This window comes from Brassica oleracea, chromosome C1 (genome assembly GCF_000695525.1).
Source record: "Brassica oleracea var. oleracea cultivar TO1000 chromosome C1, BOL, whole genome shotgun sequence".
NCBI lineage: Eukaryota > Viridiplantae > Streptophyta > Magnoliopsida > Brassicales > Brassicaceae > Brassica > Brassica oleracea.
This window is the reverse complement of record NC_027748.1, coordinates 26,255,689-26,274,142: the sequence shown is the minus strand read 5'-3', so window position 1 is coordinate 26,274,142 and position 18,454 is coordinate 26,255,689. Positions and strand designations below refer to the sequence as shown.

The window sequence follows — 18,454 nt, the reverse complement described above, 5'->3', positions numbered from 1 at the left end:
TAATTTAGTTAACTTTTTATTACTACATAAAACTCCAATAAAACACAACAAATTATTTCAAATAGTTTTAAATTTGCATTTATGTTTATAATTCTATAACAAGTTTCAGTGAATATCATATTTGTTCGTTTTTAAAATATAAATATAAAAATTAAACTAATATTATAGGAAAAAATCCGGGCGAAGCCCGGAAAACCCTCTAGTCTGTTATAAAAGGATTTTTTAGAGTCATTGTAGAGAATTTCTCTATATACTACATTAATTATACCATGAGACATATATACAGTTTCTGTTCAAGTAAGGTCTAAGAAGATTGTCTTGCGATCATCCCAAACACATTTGAATGCTTACCAGATGTAACTTTACTAGCCATCGCTATTCTTTGGAAAACTGTCCAGCTATTTTCATCAGATAGGAAGTCTGGTCTAAAGTTGATATATGTTTCTCCACGTCCTGCGACTCTTTCATTTCGAGAAGTGAGTAGCACCTTCGAACCTGTAAAATATAACACAAAGAGCATAACGAGTTTGATCTGTAATTTCATCTTTATTTTTATTAAATACCGTAAGAGCGCAGCATACCTTTATTGTGTGGAAATATTGGCTTGATTAGTTTCCAATCTTCTTCTTTCCATATATCATCAAAGACAATTAATGATTTAAATGTTTCCAACAACTGAAAGAGTTGGTCCTGAAGTGTAGCTTTTTTCATCCCCAAGATTTTGTTTTCTTCTTCATTGGGTCTTAGAGTGCGAAAGATTGCTTGCCACACAATCATCGGGTCACAAAGTTGTGTAACACACACCCATACAAGTCTATCAAACTTACTTTTAACCTTGTCGTGATTAAAAGCTTGTCTAGCAAGGGTTGTTTTCCCAAGGCCACCCATCCCGGTCATAGAAACAACTTGAACATCTTCTTCTCCCACCAAATGTCCAACCAATTTCTCAACATTTTCTTCCAGCCCCACAAGATTGCTTTCGTACTTTCTAGCAAATTCTACTCTTTGTTGAGAAGGTTGTGGATCCCTCACATCGGCAATAATCTTTTGTACTCCAAACTTTTCCATATCACATATCACCTTGGATATCCTCTTACTTAAGCTTTCAATTTCTAATGCGATTTCCCTGCGTTCTGGAATAATGCAAGCAAGTCTTCTGATACGCTTCTTGATGCCACCATCTTTTCCGAGTTCGTCTTTTATAATAAACGTTTCTATTATATATTCCGCATCATAAATAATTTCCTTGATCATGTCCACACAGTTTTTCACCACTTCACTTGTCTGTTTCTTAGCGTTTGCATCTTTCAAAAATGACTTCAACAAGTTTAGATCGCTTTTTAGTGAAGTTACTTGACCTTTAACTCCTTTAAATTGTTCGTATTCTTGGCTTAGTAGGACAAACGTCGAGTTGGCCCAGTTGTAAAGGGGTTGCGGCTGTAACTTCCGCCACCCGGGTTCGATTCGTGCTGGAAAAGACTATTTACCGTGCTTGGTTTCCCGGCAAAGAGGAGAAAACACCTTTTTCCTTGGCAAAAAAAAAATTCTTGGCTTAGTAGGTCCCAAAGCTTTTGTACTGCAAACGACAGAAGTTCCTCTGGCATATTGGCTCCTGCTTAAGTAGAACGAAAACAAGAATCAAACTACTATATTGATGAACACAAATAAATCAAAAGGATTCAACATCACTAAGCAGTAAAACAAATCGATCTTGGGTTTGCTGTTTTCAGTTTTCACAGAGAATAGTACGTTATCGTCATAAACTTATCAACACTCGGAGAAAAAGAGAGAAGATTAAAGGAAACGTCGTTCACCAAAAACAAAAACAAAAAAAAAAATGACTAACCTCTTCAAGTCACCAAGAAAATCTCCTACCGTCATCCTTCCGCAGGAAGAGATCTGTATGACTGTATGTTCCTAGATCTGAAATGATTCTCCACTGAAGCTCTCAATGAATATTTTGACTCACGCTAACAATAAAATAAGACGGCTAAGCAATTGGCAAAATAGAATAATTAGAAAAAAATATTACAGTCAGAGCATCTCCTAGTTCCAAACTAGATTTTACCTCGCGGTCCTCGGATATTTTGTATTTTATAAATGCATTTGATATTATTACAAATGCTTTAAATATATAATTTGTATTTTAGTATTATATATTGTATAACTCTACAATATTATTGTTTATATTTCTTATTCGGCATGATTAATTTATATATATATATATATTGATTTGTTTAATACATTTTACTTTGTTATTAATTTTTATTTCCTACTAATATATTTTCGAATTAAATAAAATAAAATAACAATTTGAAATAATAAAATAGATAACCTACTTTAAAAATATATATTTTCTTTAATTTATACATTTTGCTATAAAAAATTTTAAAATTTATTTATTTATATTATAGAAAATACATATGTTTAAGATAACTTATATTTACATGATGTGTTTAAAAAAATATACTTTAACATATATTATTTTAATATTTTCCAGGATTTATAAGTAAAAACACTATTTTATTTTAGTATTTTACTGGATTTATAAGTAAAAACACCGTTTTGTTTAAATAACACTTATTTTAGTAATTTTTATACATAGTACCATCTATCATATTATTTTAGAAATTTTATTGATATATGATATTTTTGGATGTTATGATATTAAGTTTTCTATTTATTTTTGATTACGATTTTAAAATATTATAGGGAAATTGCCTTAAATACCACATTCAAAGTATCACTTTTAATGTCTACATTAATCACTTTTACCCTCACTTTTAATGAAGGGTAGAAGACACTTATACCCTAGGGTTAACTAATTTAGACTTATGGTTTAGAGCTGAGAGGTGAGTTAGGGTTTTTAGAATATGAAATTTAGGATTCTAATAAATATATAAATAAATATTTAAAAAAATTTTAAAAAATAATTTCAAAGATAATTTTCGATTTACAAAAAGAAAATTTGAAAAAAATATAAAAAAATTTCAAAAAAACAATTTCAAAAAAAGTATATATATATAAAAGTTCGAATCTGAAAAATTATAATTCGAAAACATTAAAAAATTTATTGTTTTTTTATTTTTTTATTTTTATTTTTTATATATTTAAATAATGATTTATTATATATATATATAACACGGGTATAAGAGTCTTTTGCCATTTAATGAAAGAAGCTATTTTTAAAAATGTCTCTTTAGTGGTGGTAAAAATGAAAAGTGGTACCGTGAAAGTGGTAAACATGAAATTTTCTCCTGTTTTTTTCGTGGTTCATTTCAAAATTTATATTTTGTCAAGAAAACTTAAAAAAATTATACTACTACTTTTGATTTTGGAAGATTACATGAATTTTTGAATTTTTCTGTTACTACATTAATATTTTATTTTATACAAAATATTTGAATTTTTGGTAATATTTTCTAAATTATTCTCAACAGATTTTGTAATAACTAAAAAAAACTTATAATTAAAATATGATTTGTCATTATATAAAAAATAATGGATAATATATAGTTGTAGATATAAAAATTTAACCTATGTTAAAAAAATAATTTTTATAAAAAATTACATAGTTTACGAATTTTAATCCAGTTAAATGATTAGTCATAAATTATTCAAATGAACCAATTTAAAAAAAAAAATTTTTTTGTTAATTTACCTATTTAATATAATTTTACCATATTTAATTCATATAGCATTTCTATTTTTTTTATAATAGAGAATATAATTATAGAATTTATAAAAAAATATAAATTTGTTTTGTTGTTTTATAATAAAAGTTTAATTAACATTTATTTATAACAATAAATAATTAAAAAATAATTAATACGTTATTTTATAAAAATATTTAAAATTTAAGTAAGATTTTGTTTGTTTCTTACTAAACGTATTTCATTATAATTAAACAAAAATTCAAATTTATAGATTATTTATTATTAATGTAAATAATAAAATACACCATATTAACTAATTTTCAAGTGGTTTTATTATGCTTGTTAATGGTATACTAGGTAATTTTCATGTGCTCATGCACATATATAAATATATACTTATAAATATATTATCATTATTAATATTCTAATTTTAATTTACATGTATGATCTATTTTCTATAGCATTGTATTATTTTAACTAGATATATAATTTGAATATATAATATCTATAGTCGATGATGTGATTGTTACTCTTGCATAAATTGTATTTAATTCTCCAAATTTAACCGTAATATTTTTTTGTGCTAATATAGATTAATGTTTTGATTAAGTTATATTTTTTACATTTAAACTTTGGTCTTGGACTTAAAAATATAGATTGTTTAAATTACTTATTTGGGGATAATAATATAATATTAAACTACACATATTTCTTCAATTCAAAGTACAATTACTTTTGATTCTAGTTAAATTAAATTTGATTTTAATTATTTCATTAGTTCAGCTTTTTATCTTATATATATATAACTCCGTAAATTCTTTTGTATAATTTGATATTTGTAGATTTGTAAAATTTTCAAAACTCATAGTTAAAAGTTTAACAAAAAGAAATTATGTAAGATTGAATAAACATTTCAATCGTTTCAATTATAAAATATTTTTAGTTCATCAATGATATTTTAGTATATGTTATTTAAATGATCTTTTGTAAAAATATAAAAAATGACTGACATAAATAAAATATTTTTATTAATTAATATATATATTATGTTGTTTAATATTATGTTTTAAAGAGAGGTTATCTTTTAACATCAAAACTGTTTTTTTTTTTTTGCGAACTTTATTTTTTTATGAAATCACATTATATAAATATCTTTTCATAAAATAGCCTTGTTCGTTTGGCAACCGCAGCTTTCTACGGCTGCGGCTGCGTCTATTCGCTTGTAAATAGCTGTCGTAAGAATTAACGTGAGCGCGATGAATTTTGGAATAATATTACAAGACGTAAAGAAAGATGACGAGGAATGAATAGAATAGATGTAATTTTCTGTTGTATTGGGTCGAGCCCTCACCAACTTTCTCTTTTGGGCTTAAACGAGTGTGATTGTCGGAGGAAAAAAAAAAGAAAGAAAATTGACTTTTTTTTTTTTTTGAGCAACAAAAGAAAATTGACTTAAAAGTCCTCAAAACTGGTTTACTTGATCCGAGGCCGACGAGAGACAATTGAAACCACCGACCTTGCGGTGCACCTTACAGCACAGGATCTCAACTACCCACTCCAAACCCCCCCGTCAGCAGAGTCCACACATGGTCATTGATCAGACCAGCAAAAACAGTCTCTCTCTCTAGCGATCACACTTGACAATTTTATTTTACTGGATCTGATCTTTCGTCCAGCTCACACTCTCCCAGAATTCTGAACGATTAGGGTTTTGGTTTCCTTAAAATGGTGCTTTGCTTGGAAACCGTGTGGTTCAGTGCCGGCGGCGGGTGAAACTCGTCTCAGTTTATCCGGAGGAAGTGAGCAGCTCTCTCTCTCTCTGAGATGGCGGCTTCACCTGCTAAGTTCTTCTTTGGGTTCCTGATTCTTTCCATGGTCTTGTGGATGATCTTCGTGTGAGTTAGTTCTAGTGATGATTTTAGTTCGGTTTGCACATTCTCTAATTTCCTTCAGTAGCTGAGATTGCATGATTTAGCTGCTGGACTATGCTGCTATAGTGGTCTTATTATTATTATTATTATTATATTTATTTATTTATTTCATTTTGACTCTCCAGACTCTGTTCAAGATTCTTTGCATGGATTCTTAGCCGAGTGCTGGGAGCATCTGTTGTGTTCCGTTTTGGCGGTTGGAAATGCCTCAGGGATGTCGTCGTCAAGTTCAATAAGGTGAGAAGCACCCCAAAATTCTCTAAACGGAGAAAAAATAAAACAAACTGCTTCTGTAGAAGATCAATGTAGGTTTTTACATTATCTTGCTAGTGCTATGGTAATTTTAGTTTTCTTTTGCTTTATTCCTTGTGTTTCTATTTGGACTCTTTCGGTGGAAGACCAGTGTAGTTTTATTTCTTCTGTCCATTTTTTACATTATCTAGCAGTATTGTTGGTGATGTAGTAGTATCTTTTCTTGGATGATTGATTGTGTTTCTTCTACTTGGACTATTATAGTTCATTTGCTTCTGGTTTGAGTGTGTTTTTTCAGGGTGCTATTGAGTCGGTGTCTGCTGGTGAAATTAAACTAAGCTTACGACAGTCCTTGGTCAAACTCGGCGTTGGTTTTCTTTCTAGAGATCCTAAAGTGCAAGTCTTGATATGTGATCTTGAAGTTGTAATGAGGTCATCGACTTCAGCCAAAAATGTACCCAAAGCCAAAAGTCAGAAACCTCGTAATTCTGGCAGGGGAAAGTGGATGGTGGTGGCTAATATTGCGAGGTTTCTTTCAGTTTCCGTCGCAGATATCGTTGTCAAGGTTACTGGTTTGAGTTTACCATCTTTCTTCATTTTAAATACAATACGGAGATTTAATTGCTTTTAGGAGAGATCTCTGGAAATAATTTTCTAACAATCTAGGTGAAATGCAGACCCGAAAAGCAATAATGGAAGTCAAGGAACTGAAGTTGGATATATCGAAAGATGGTGGGACAAAACCAAATCTATATGTAGAGCTGCATGTATTACCGATTCTGGTTCACTTATGTGAGTCACGCGTGATGTCTGATCAGTCGTCTAGCTCAAGCTTTGAAAGGTCTACTGCTTCCCAAACGACCTCTGCCACAACAGACAGATCCTCTTCTGCTTTGTTTTGTGATGAGCTCTCTCTTTCTACTGAGTTTGGACATGACAGGTACCTCCTTAACTGAATTACATCTGTAGACTGTTTTGGGAAACTTGCACTCTCTAGATTGCTCTCTGACCTTTTAAGATGCTTCTGCCCTTATTTGGCAGAAGATAAATCTTTACTCAATCAGTGCTTTGCTCAGTTTTTGTTGTTTGTTTTTTAACATAGGGCTGTAGGTATTTTTTTACGAAATGTGGAAGTTATATCTGGAGATGTAACACTGACTTTTGATGAGGATTCATTTCCAAAGAGCAAACAGTCATCATCTACTCTTCATTCAGATGAAGTTGTAACGTCAACTAGTGCTGATTCATCTGTCAAGAAATCTCCTAAAGAGCATCAACTGGTGGCAGCTCTCGCAAAATATTCTTCTTCTTTTCCTGAAATGGTTAGTTGGCATATGAAAATTGACTTGGCCAATGATTTTACGTGTCTTCAGTGAGTCTGCGTTACATAGATTAATCTGATATAGAAAAGTAAAGTCATTATTTTCATCTAAACTCTACTGATGCTTTGGTCTTGCTGACCAGATTTCATTCAAACTACCCAAACTGGATGTGAGATGTGTCAATCGAGAACATGATCTGGCTGCTGAGAATAACATCACAGGAATTCAACTTAGGAGTGTTAAATCAAAATCTTTTGAAGACACAGGAGAGAGTACACGTCTCGATGTTCAGATGGAACTCAGTGAAATTCATGTATGATTGTGTAAGGTCTTTCAGATATATGATTTCCAAATCTCTTATTTACTAATTCTATGCTCTTGTGTTTCCTTGCAGCTTTTTAGAGAAGCTGAGTCCTCTGTTTTGGAGATTATGAAAGTTGATGTGGTCTCTTTTATCTACATCCCAATTCAGGTTCGAAATCTCATGACATTATACATTTTTCACTTTCTATTTCTCAAAGCTCTTTGCATTTGACTCAACACTCTGACTTGAGAAAGCTGTGCCTACTTTCTTGTTTCCTTACAACTGACATAGGTTTCTGTTTGTAGTTTTACTCCTCAATTTTCCCATTAGATCATGGGCTCTTTTAGTTCTTGCTTGACATTGGTAACATCATTTCGATCTCCAAAATATTGGTTGATCTAATAAATGGACAATCTACTTCATATTACCATAAAGGAAATGCACTTTATTATTGTATCACATGAATTTATGCAGAACGAAGAGTATCTTATGTTGGTATGCATCAGTTTGAGTTATACTCTTTAAACCATGAAAAGTTTATGTTGCTACATATTATCATTTTTTTTCAGCCGGTTCTGCCTATTAGAGCTGAAGTTGATATAAAGCTGGGAGGTACACGATGCAACCTATTCATTTCTATGCTACAGCCATGGTTGCGTCTTCATTTCTTGAAAAAGAAAAAACTGGTGCTACAAGGTCCGACTCACACATTCGGTAAATCAAAAGCTGCTGATACGAAAGCCATTATGTGGACAGGCACAGTTTCAGCCCCTGAGATGACTGTTATGCTATATGGTATTGATGGTTCGCCTATGTATCATGTAAGTAACTCAAGTATATCTCTCTGACACAGTTTTGATTAAATTTAGACTGTAGTCATAAGATAGGGCCACACAAGCCTTTTCACCTGATTGATTATTTTTGTTCTTTGTTTATTGCGCACATATGAATTTGCTTTACTATATGCTAAACAGTAAAATGTTCTTGGTGTTTTATATGCAGTTTTGTTCGCAGTCGTCGCATGTGTTTGCAAATAACATTTCGAGTACGGGCACAGCAGTTCATGTTGAACTTGGTGAATTGAATCTGCATCTGGCAGATGAGTACCAGGAATGCTTTAAAGAAAACCTTTTCGGAATAGAGCCGAACTCTGGTTCTTTAATGCATATAGCAAAGCTTAGCTTGGATTGGGGAAGAAGTGACAGGACATCATCTGACGAAGTTGGTTGCAGAAGTAAATTGGTACTCTCAGTAGACGTGACTGGAATGGGTATTTACTTTTCTTTCAAGCGTGTTGAATCCCTCATAACAAATGCTATGTCCTTCAAAGCTCTCTTCAAGACATTATCTGTTTCCGGAAAAAAGATGAATCAAACTGGAGGAGTGCAACCATCCAAAGGATCTGGGAAAGGAACTAGGCTTGTGAACCTGAATCTTGAACGTTGCTGTGTGAATTTCTGTGACGATACAGGATTGGATAACACAGTTATTGACGATCCTAAAACCGTCAATTATGGATCACAAGGTGGCCGAGTTAGGTTTAGTTCATTGGCTGATGGCAGACTACGCACAGCGAGCATTCAGTCTACTGCTTCTGAAGAGTGTAAAAGACTGAAGTATTCGGTCTCTCTGGAAATATCACATTTTAGACTTTGTCTCAACAAGGATAAACACTCAACGCAAATGGAACTTGGAAGAGCTATGTCTATCTACCAGGAGTATTTGGAGGAGCATAAACCTTGTTCAAAGGTCAAGTTGTTTGATATGCATAACGCGAAGCTTGTACGTCGATCTGGTGGTCTCAATGAAATAGGTGTTTGTTCTCTCTTCAGTGCTACTGATATTTCACTGGGTTGGGAACCTGACGTCCATCTGTCTTTCTATGAACTGTTTTTGCGGTTGAAATCCCTGGTTTATGCACAAAGGCTTAAAGAACATGAAAGGGAAGGCATCTCTAGTGTTAAAGTTGGTGGCTCGGGTGAAGAAATAAATCTGTCCAACTCTGTTGACAAGCAGAAGAAAAAGGAATCTATGTTTGCTATTGATGTGGAAACATTGACAATATCAGCTGAGGTAGGAGATGGGGTAGAGGTTAAATTGGAGGCACAATCAATATTTTCTGAGAATGCCTGTATAGGAGTGCTTCTTGAGGGGCTTATGCTTGCTTTTAACGGATCTCGAGTGTTTAAAAGTACAAGAATGCAAATATCAAGAGTTCCTTCTGCCTCGTCGAGTTTATCTGATGCAGTCCCTGTAATGACAGGTGGTCCTTGGGACTGGGTAGTACAAGGGCTTGATGTGCATATTTGCATGCCACACAAACTGCAGTTGCGTGCCATAGATGATTCGATTGAAGACATGTTGCGAGCCTTGAGACTTATAACTGTAGCGAAAGGTAAAAACATTTTTCCAGGAAAGAGAGAAACCTCGAAGCCTAAGAGTAAGAAATCTAGTCCAAAATTTGGCCGCATAAGATTTTGCATACGCAGGCTTACCGCAGATATTGAGGAAGAACCAATTCAGGGTTGGCTTGATGAACACTATCATCTGGTTAAGAAGGAAGCTTGCGAGTTGGCTGTCAGATTGAAATTTCTCGAAGATTTTATTCACAAAACTACTCAGTCTTCTAAAGGTGCTGAAGCAAGTGATCCTTCAGATGAAAGAAAGATGCTTTTTGATGGGGTTGAAATTGATGTCAAGGATCCTTTAGCTATTAACAAAGTCAAGGATGAGATTCATAAACGGTCTTTTCAATCGTATTATCAGGCATGTCAGGGTTTAGGTCCCTCAGAGGGCTCCGGTGCCTGTAGGGAAGGGTTTCAGGCAGGTTTTAAGCCAAGTGCTGCTAGAACCTCTCTTCTCTCTGTTTGTGCCACAGATTTTGATTTAAGCTTGACGGCAGTTCATGGTGGTGATGTTGGTTTGATGGAAGTCTTAAAGAAGCTTGATCCTATTTGTCAAGAAAATGACATACCCTTTTCTCGGTTATATGGAAGCAACGTTGACTTGAAAACTGGAAGCTTGGTAGTTCAGCTAAGAAATTACACACTCCCTCTTCTCTCTGGCACTTCTGGCAAATTTGAAGGTCGTATTGTACTTGCTCAGCAGGTTTGATTATTTCTTGCCATCTCCTCCCATGCCATCTGTATATTTATGATTAATTTTTGTTCTGTGACTCACCGGTTTCTGGTAATGGCCCCAACTGACTAATTATATGACTGCTTGTGATTGTTCTTTTATATTAGGCAACGTGTTTTCAACCACAAATTTCGCAAGACGTATATGTAGGAAGATTGAGAAAAGTGCGAATGTTCCGGTCAGAAACTGGCACAACTCCGCCGATGAAGACCTACTCAGATCTGCGCATACACTTTCAACAAGGACAAGTTTCCTTTGGAGTTGGATATGAACCGGCGTTTGCAGACATTAGCTATGCTTTCACAGTGGCTCTTCGTAGGGCTAATCTGAGTTACAGGAGTCCAAGTGTTCCACCTCTCGTTAAAAAAGAACGAAGCTTACCTTGGTGGGATGATATGAGAAACTATGTTCATGGCAATATCACTTTATCTTTTTCTGAATCAAAATGGGATATTCTTGCTACAACAAATCCGTATGAGAGTCTTGATAAACTTCAAATAGTGACTGGTCCTATTGAACTTCGGCAGTCAGATGGTCGTGTGTTTGTCAATGCTAAAGACTTTAAGATAAAACTGAGCAGTCTGGAGAGTTTGATTAGCCGACACTCTTTGAAAGTTCCAGTCGGCACCTCTAGAGCTGCATTTATTGAAGCCCCTTTGTTTAATCTCGAAGTTACAATGGACTGGGAATGCGAGTCTGGGGATTCTTTGAATCATTACCTATATGCATTTCCAACTGAAGGAAAGCCTCGTGAAAAGGTTTTTGATCCGTTCAGATCAACATCACTCTCGCTTCGGTGGAATTTCTCCCTTAGACCGGAGAAACTTCACCAGTCTTCCTCTGGTATTGAGCAGTCAACAGACACTGGAACTGTCTATAGCTCGCAAGACAAGCCTGAGACACCCACAATGAATCTTGGAGCTCATGATTTGGCATGGATACTTAAGTTCTGGGGTTTGATGTACTATCCTCCTCACAAGTTACGTTCTTTCTCCAGATGGCCTAGGTTTGGTGTCGCCAGAGTTGCAAGATCAGGAAACTTATCTCTAGATAAGGTTATGACGGAATTTATGCTCCGTGTAGATGCCACTCCTTGCCTGATCAATTACATGCCTTGGGACTCTGATGATCCTGCCAGAGGATTGACGTTTAACATGGCAAAGCTAAAATACGAATTATGCTATAGTCGTGGGAAGCAGAACTATACATTTGAATGCAAGCGAGATGTGCTTGACCTTGTATATCAAGGTCTTGATCTTCACGTGCCTAAGGCTTTTATTAACAAAGATGTGCATCCTTGCATTCCAGCAACCGTTCAGGCTTTGAGGAAAAATACTCAAAGTGCTTTGATAGACAGAATACCCTGTGGAAAGGATCCCAAGAGGAATGAGAAGCATCGCGATGAAGGTTTTCTATTGTCGTCTGATTATTTTACAATCAGAAGGCAGGCCCCAAAAGCTGATCCGGAAAGGCTATTAGCTTGGCAAGAGGCTGGAAGAAGAAATCTTGAGATGACATATGTGCGGTCTGAATTTGAAAACGGAAGCGAGAGTGATGAACACATACGATCAGACCCTAGTGATGATGATGGATACAATGTTGTCATTGCTGACAATTGTCAACGGGTCTTTGTTTATGGCCTGAAACTCCTGTGGACCATTGCGAACAGAGATGCTGTTTGGTCTTTTGTTGGTGCAATATCGAAAGCATTTGAGCCTGCCAAACCTTCTCCGTCGCGTCAGTATACACAGAGGAAGATTACTGAAGAAAGCCAAAAAGAATCTTGTCAAGAAACGCATCAAGGGGAAACGATGAAGTCTTCTGCTAGTCCTGGAAGAAATATCCCTTCACAGCCTATGGAGATGGCAGGACCTCTTTCATCACCGTCACACTCGGTGAAAATGGAGAAATCATATGACAGAGCTGGTATGTCTGGATTTAATGATCAACGTCAGTTTTGTTCTTTTTTATCTTAATCAAACTTTCTTTAAGCACTGAAATTTCTAAGAGAACTTACTGCTTTATTCGCGATACATCATACTTATGTATATTTGACCTAGGTCTAGGTAAAGTTGAGAACAGTGAATCTGAGGAAGAAGGCACTCGTCACTTCATGGTGAATGTCATCGAGCCACAGTTTAATCTTCACTCTGAAGAAGCTAATGTAAGTATTTATTGTCTTAGAAGAATGGACATTCGACACCATTACCTATTTTAGGGTCTTGTCTGTTTAATTCTACTTAGTTGGCCTTCAAACCTCTGGACGCATATATTAGAGTCTCGTGTTGGCAAATATATACTATTTGGACAAGCTGCATCAGCATGATGAATGTAGTACCCACCAAAATTGACATGTTATTGTTTTATGTAATAAAAATTTAATTTTCTTACTGGTTGATTAATGTCTATGGATACCAGGGACGCTTTCTGCTTGCTGCTGTTAGTGGCCGTGTTCTAGCACGATCGTTTAATTCCATCATGCGTGTTGGTGTAGAAGTGATTGAACAGGCTCTAGGCACTGGAAGTGTCCAGATTCCAGAATGTAATCCTGAAATGACATGGACACGGATGGAAATTTCTGTAATGTTAAAGCATGTGCAGGCTCATGTTGCTCCGACTGATGTTGACCCGGGTGCTGGATTGCAGTGGCTCCCAAAAATTCGTAAAAATTCGCCAAAGGTGAAACGTACTGGGGCTTTACTTGAAAGAGTCTTCATGCCTTGTGACATGTACTTTAGGTATACAAGACACAAAGGTGGAAATCCTGATTTAAAGGTAACGCCATTTCTAATAGTTAAGATTTCCTTCTTTGTTTGAACTTCCGTTTTCAGAATCTTTTCAGAACCTAATTCCTGTTACCTTGCAGGTGAAACCACTAAAAGAACTCACTTTCAATTCACACAATATAACCGCTACGATGACTTCTCGGCAATTCCAGGTTATGCTGGATGTTCTGACTAATCTTCTCTTTGCAAGGCTTCCAAAGTGAGTATTGAAACCTGAATAAAAATTAAAGCCGATACCTATAGATTTGTCGTCCAGTTTCTCTTGTTTACTGCAGTAACTAGCTTGAAATAAACATAAGTGCTTTTCAGAATCCATACCAGTTCAGTTCACCAATGACTAGAGCTACTTAATTACCTAAAGTATCTGTTTAGTTTTTGAAGTTTTCTAGCATTAAGAAGGATCTCCTTTGCTGATTCAGGCCTCGGAAAAGTAGTCTCCAATGTCCCACTGAAGATGAAGATGTTGAAGAGGAGGCTGATGAGGTAGTTCCATATGGAGTTGAAGAAGTAGAGCTTGCAAAAATTAAACTTGAAGAAAAAGAGCGAGCACGAAAGTTGCTTCTTGATGATATTAGAAAATTGTCTCATTGTTCCGACAGTCTGGCTGACACACATATGGAAAGGGAAGGTGAATTGTGGATGATTAGTACCAGAAAATCCACACTGGTAAGATATTACTGAGGGAAGTATGTTTAGATGATAGTGTGAAGTAACCTCCGCTTTAGAGATTAATCTTTCACTGTTTTTTTACAGTATGCAACTATTCAGCTAAGAACTTTATGTTTTTCCCAAGTGTCATCCTTCTGTTTGTCTCCTGTGAAATTAGATCGTTGTGACAATATAAAGCTGATGTTGCATTTGGTTTGGTTCAGGTGAATGGATTAAAGAAAGAGCTCTTACATGCACAGAAGTCTAGAAAGGTGGCTTCTGCATCTTTAAGAATGGCGCTACAGAAGGCTGCACAGCTGCGACTGATGGAGAAAGAAAAGAACAAAAGTCCATCATATGCTATGTGTATTTCCTTGCAATTCAATAAGGTTGTTTGGAGCATGATTGTAGACGGTAAATCCTTTGCTGAAGCAGAGATAAATGACATGGTAAGTTTATGCATATGCATATCATGTTTTGTTATTCACCATCACTCTTTAGAATGTGAAATGATGAGAGTTTACTTGATGAGCAACTTGTTTAGAATCTGTCCTCAATCTACTTTTAGCTCATTTCGGACTTGACATAGTCTATTGCAGTGTACGTAGTCTGTTGCAACAAATTAAGAATCAGTACATATTTAACTGGATTTATACATGCAGATTTATGACTTTTATCGGGATTACAAAGACATTGGCGTTGCTCGATTCACCACCAAGTCCTTTGTTGTGAGGAACTGTTTGCCTCTTGCAAAGTCGGATATGCTTTTATCAGCGTGGAATCCTCCAAGCGAGTGGGGAAAGTACGTTCTCTCTTTGTTTGCTTATCATATCACATGCTTTGCAATGCATTTTAATCCTGAATGATGGTTTCTTAGATGCACTGGTGAAGGTTTTAATGTGTTGAGATAAATTAATGGAATCATAGGTACATAGAACTTAGCACCGTAAACTCAAACTTCAATAATTACTAGTTTGACACTAGTTCTGACTTTGAAAGTGTGCTTCCTCTATCTTACCACATATGTTCGAAGAGACTAAAAGCATTCGAACTTTGTATCAGTTCTCATCTGCTAAGTGAAATTCATTAGAAGTGACGTTAGTTTTATTTGCAGGAATTTTATGCTACATGTTGATGCAAAGCAAGGAGCACCGAAAGATGGACACTATCCTCTTGAGCTTTTCCATGTATGTATCTTTTTCTCTTTCCATGATTAGTTACTTACTGGATTTGAAAATAGTGACCCAACGTAACCATTCTACATCTTTAACTGAACTATGTTTGATTACCGTGTGAATTTAAAATTTGTATGATAATACCTGAAAATCTTGTAGGTTGCGATTTACCCCCTGAGGATTCATTTAACAGAAACAATGTACAGAATGATGTGGGAGTATTTCTTCCCAGAGGAAGAGCAAGATTCCCAAAGGCGACAGGTCAAAAATACATCACAATTCAGCATTTTTTATGAAAATCTGATAATTGTTGGAAGTTTGTAGTGAATGTTTTTTGGTTAACTTTCTCTGCCGCAGGAAGTTTGGAAAATTTCGACAACAGCTGGTTCGAAACGTGTGAAGAAAGGGTTAGCAGGTCATGAATCTTCTACAGCTAGTCACTCCAATGTTGAAGCATCTCGGGGGAGTTCTGCAGCGCTGTCACAGAGCAATGCTGACTCTGTTCAAGTAACCTATCACCTTAGCCTGCACTTGTATTTTGAAAGAACTTTCACCATTCTTTTTCTGATTTAACTTGCATTCTATTGGCAGAAATCAAATACTCTCAGCCTCAGGTCTAGCACGGGTGGTTTTGGTCAGGAGTTGAGAAGAACATCTTCTTTTGATAGGACCTGGGAAGAAAATGTAGCACAATCCGTAGCTAATGAACTCGTTCTACAAGCTCATTCTTGCACCGTGTCATCTTCCGTTGAACAACAGGAGGATTCCTCTAAACAGAAGCCCAAAGAGACAAAACCTGTCAAGCCTGGCCGCTCTTCTCATGAAGAAAAGAAAGCTGGAAAATCTAGGCCTAGAAAGATGATGGAGTTTCACAACATCAAAATAAGCCAGGTAACTTGGCTAGTAGTCTCTACAACATCAAAATTGATTTGGTTTAATCGGTTTACAACATTTCATCTTCAGGTGGAGCTTCAAGTGACCTATGAGGGCTCAAGATTTGTTGTAAATGACCTCAAGTTGCTGATGGATACATTTGACCATGTTGAGTTCACTGGGACTTGGAGAAGACTGTTTTCTCGTGTTAAAAAACACATCATTTGGGGAGTACTGAAGTCTGTTACAGGAATGCAGGTCAGAAATTTGAATCATAGATAGGTTGTGAGGTTTTAAAGATAAGTAAAGCTAATAACAATCAAAAAAATATTTCAGGGGAAGAAATTCAAAGACAAATCACAGATTAACCGTGGGATTGCTGAGAATGACCTTAATCTAAGTGACAATGATCACACGGGGAAACCAGTCACGTTGTTTAAGCGTCAAAGTGATGGAGCAGGGGAGGGATTTGTTACTTCTGTTAAAGGACTATTCAACACGCAAAGGCGCAAAGCCAAAGCATTTGTGTTGAGAACTATGAGAGGTGAAGCAGAGAACGATTTCCACGGGGAGTGGAGTGACAGTGATGTAGAATTCTCTCCTTTTGCTCGGCAATTAACTATAACGAAAACTAAGAAGCTCATCAGGCGTCACACTAAGAAACTACGTCCAAGATCTCAAAGAGGTTAGCACATCCTGATGTAACATTTTTTTTCAGAATGGACATGTCATTAGAACTTGTTCTTTATTCGCTGGACTCAGCACTTTAACTTGTTTACTTTCCCCTTAGGTTCGACTTCTCAGCAAAGGGAATCACTTCCATCATCATCGAGAGAGGTTACTGCATTTGAAAGTGATTGTTCAAGTGGATCTTCACCGTACGAAGATTTTGAAGATTAAGATCAATCTTCTTGGCTGAGGTAGGAAGGGAAGGATAGACTTTTCAGCTTTTGACAAGACTTCCTTGTAAAATTTTGTTTTTTTCCCGGCTGTAATAGGAGAATTAACAATATTGAGAGAGAGAGAGAGGGAGAGAGAGAGAGAGAGAGATCAACAATATTGTACAGACGTTGGTATATTGGAAAAGAAATTAGAAACCACTGGTCACTTCATCAGTCTTTACCATATCCAAAACAGCAAGTGTTGCTTGTCAGCTAAATTGCATAAAGCTTCGTTCAATTACATATAGCTTATAGTTACGTGTTGATGTTGTCCGCATAATCATGAAGAAGGTCAACAAAAAGAAAAAGAACTTTGTCAAAATTTAAGGAATATGCTTACTCCTTCTCGATTTAAATTTAAGCTTTTGTCTTCGTATATAAACGATTGATGTTATAGAGTTTAATTAATGTTTTTTAACTATAAAAATAAAATAAAAAAATATGACATACTTTGGGCTTAGCACAATGACATACTTTGGACTTGGATTTTTACACTTTGACATACTTCTTGTAGTGTACTTCGGACCTATATTTGTCTTTTTATGGGTTGAAATTACCCCTGACAGGAAAGACTTGCTTTAATACTACAGGTTACAACTTCAGTTTTTTTCTAAACACTAGTTAGGTTCTCTGCTTGTAATTAATATTGGGTAAATTTTTTTTTTCTGAGCTGCAAAAATAATCATTGGATTGTATTTCATTGGGATTAATCTGAGGGATGTATGAAAACAAGTTGTGTATTTTGGTTAGTTTAGTTGTGGTTAAACGTTCTTGCATTACGTGGTTAGGATGCCATAGGCTGCAGGATCCTATATGTGGGTGTGGTTACTTCTGTATATGTGGTCACGTGTGTTGTGTTCAGTGGCTAACCACGTATCTAAGGCATGGTTAGAGACATTAATGTTGGGGTCAAGGAGAGTGTAGTCGGGGCCAAGGAGCTTGCGTGGTCATGGTTAGAAACCGTGTGGTTAGAGTTACATAGAACATTCCTAAGGAGATAGAGGATGTTGGGTCTGAAGTAGATGTTCAATTGTTTCCTTGGAAACCTGTTAGTGATGAAGAGCCGTTCGAGTAGATGTGAGATGTAAGAACAGTGAGATTTAGAGTTTGAGACATCAAAAGTAAAGAAAAATACAAAAACAGGATATTTGTCAGTAGCAAAAAGCCGTTCGGATAGATTGGAATCTCCGCGGGAAGTGTCGCCGTTATCTACGGCCACATGAAGGTAGAGTGGAAATTAGATGAGATTTAGGGTTTACAACATAGTAATAGATCTGGAATTGTAACAATTGAAGAAAGTTAAAACCTATCATTTTTTGGGAAGAAGCCAGATATCGATTCGGTTTGGCAACCGCAAATCATCGCCGGACTATCACACAATCAAGTAGACGCGACTGGTTTCGTGTCGAGATTGATCTCGAAGAGAAA

At 35.7% G+C, this 18,454-nt stretch overlaps 2 protein-coding genes across 4 annotated transcripts in view; one reads left to right on the top strand and one right to left on the bottom strand.

The window, feature by feature from the left end:
• LOC106293987 (probable disease resistance protein At1g58602) overlaps positions 1-1,980 on the bottom strand; it is a 9,238-nt gene extending 7,258 nt beyond the window's left edge. The window contains 4 exon segments of the mRNA XM_013729615.1: positions 352-495; positions 582-1,385; positions 1,520-1,612; positions 1,847-1,980. Of these exon segments, the coding sequence (XP_013585069.1) occupies positions 352-495; positions 582-1,385; positions 1,520-1,604 (1,033 nt within the window). The 5' untranslated portion in view covers positions 1,605-1,612; positions 1,847-1,980.
• A 3,185-nt stretch (positions 1,981-5,165) lies between these two features.
• Positions 5,166-17,200, top strand: LOC106312200 (protein SABRE). 3 transcript variants are annotated; one of them, XM_013749630.1, is made up of 23 exons: positions 5,166-5,551; positions 5,713-5,824; positions 6,138-6,404; positions 6,517-6,779; positions 6,942-7,161; positions 7,304-7,474; positions 7,556-7,633; positions 8,035-8,286; positions 8,468-10,573; positions 10,711-12,529; positions 12,670-12,767; positions 13,022-13,378; positions 13,470-13,588; positions 13,809-14,055; positions 14,262-14,486; positions 14,700-14,839; positions 15,140-15,224; positions 15,372-15,473; positions 15,570-15,719; positions 15,804-16,103; positions 16,176-16,343; positions 16,422-16,770; positions 16,876-17,200. In XM_013749630.1, exons 1-23 carry the CDS (start codon positions 5,481-5,483, stop codon positions 16,983-16,985), a joined length of 7,809 nt encoding a protein of 2,602 aa, XP_013605084.1. In that variant the 5' UTR covers positions 5,166-5,480; the 3' UTR covers positions 16,986-17,200. The 3 variants fall into 3 exon arrangements, with proteins under 3 accessions (XP_013605084.1, XP_013605075.1, XP_013605093.1); XM_013749621.1 differs by having other exon boundaries at positions 5,167-5,551; positions 12,664-12,767; XM_013749639.1 differs by having other exon boundaries at positions 5,168-5,551; positions 12,664-12,767; positions 15,152-15,224.
• Positions 17,201-18,454: the final 1,254 nt, after the last annotated feature.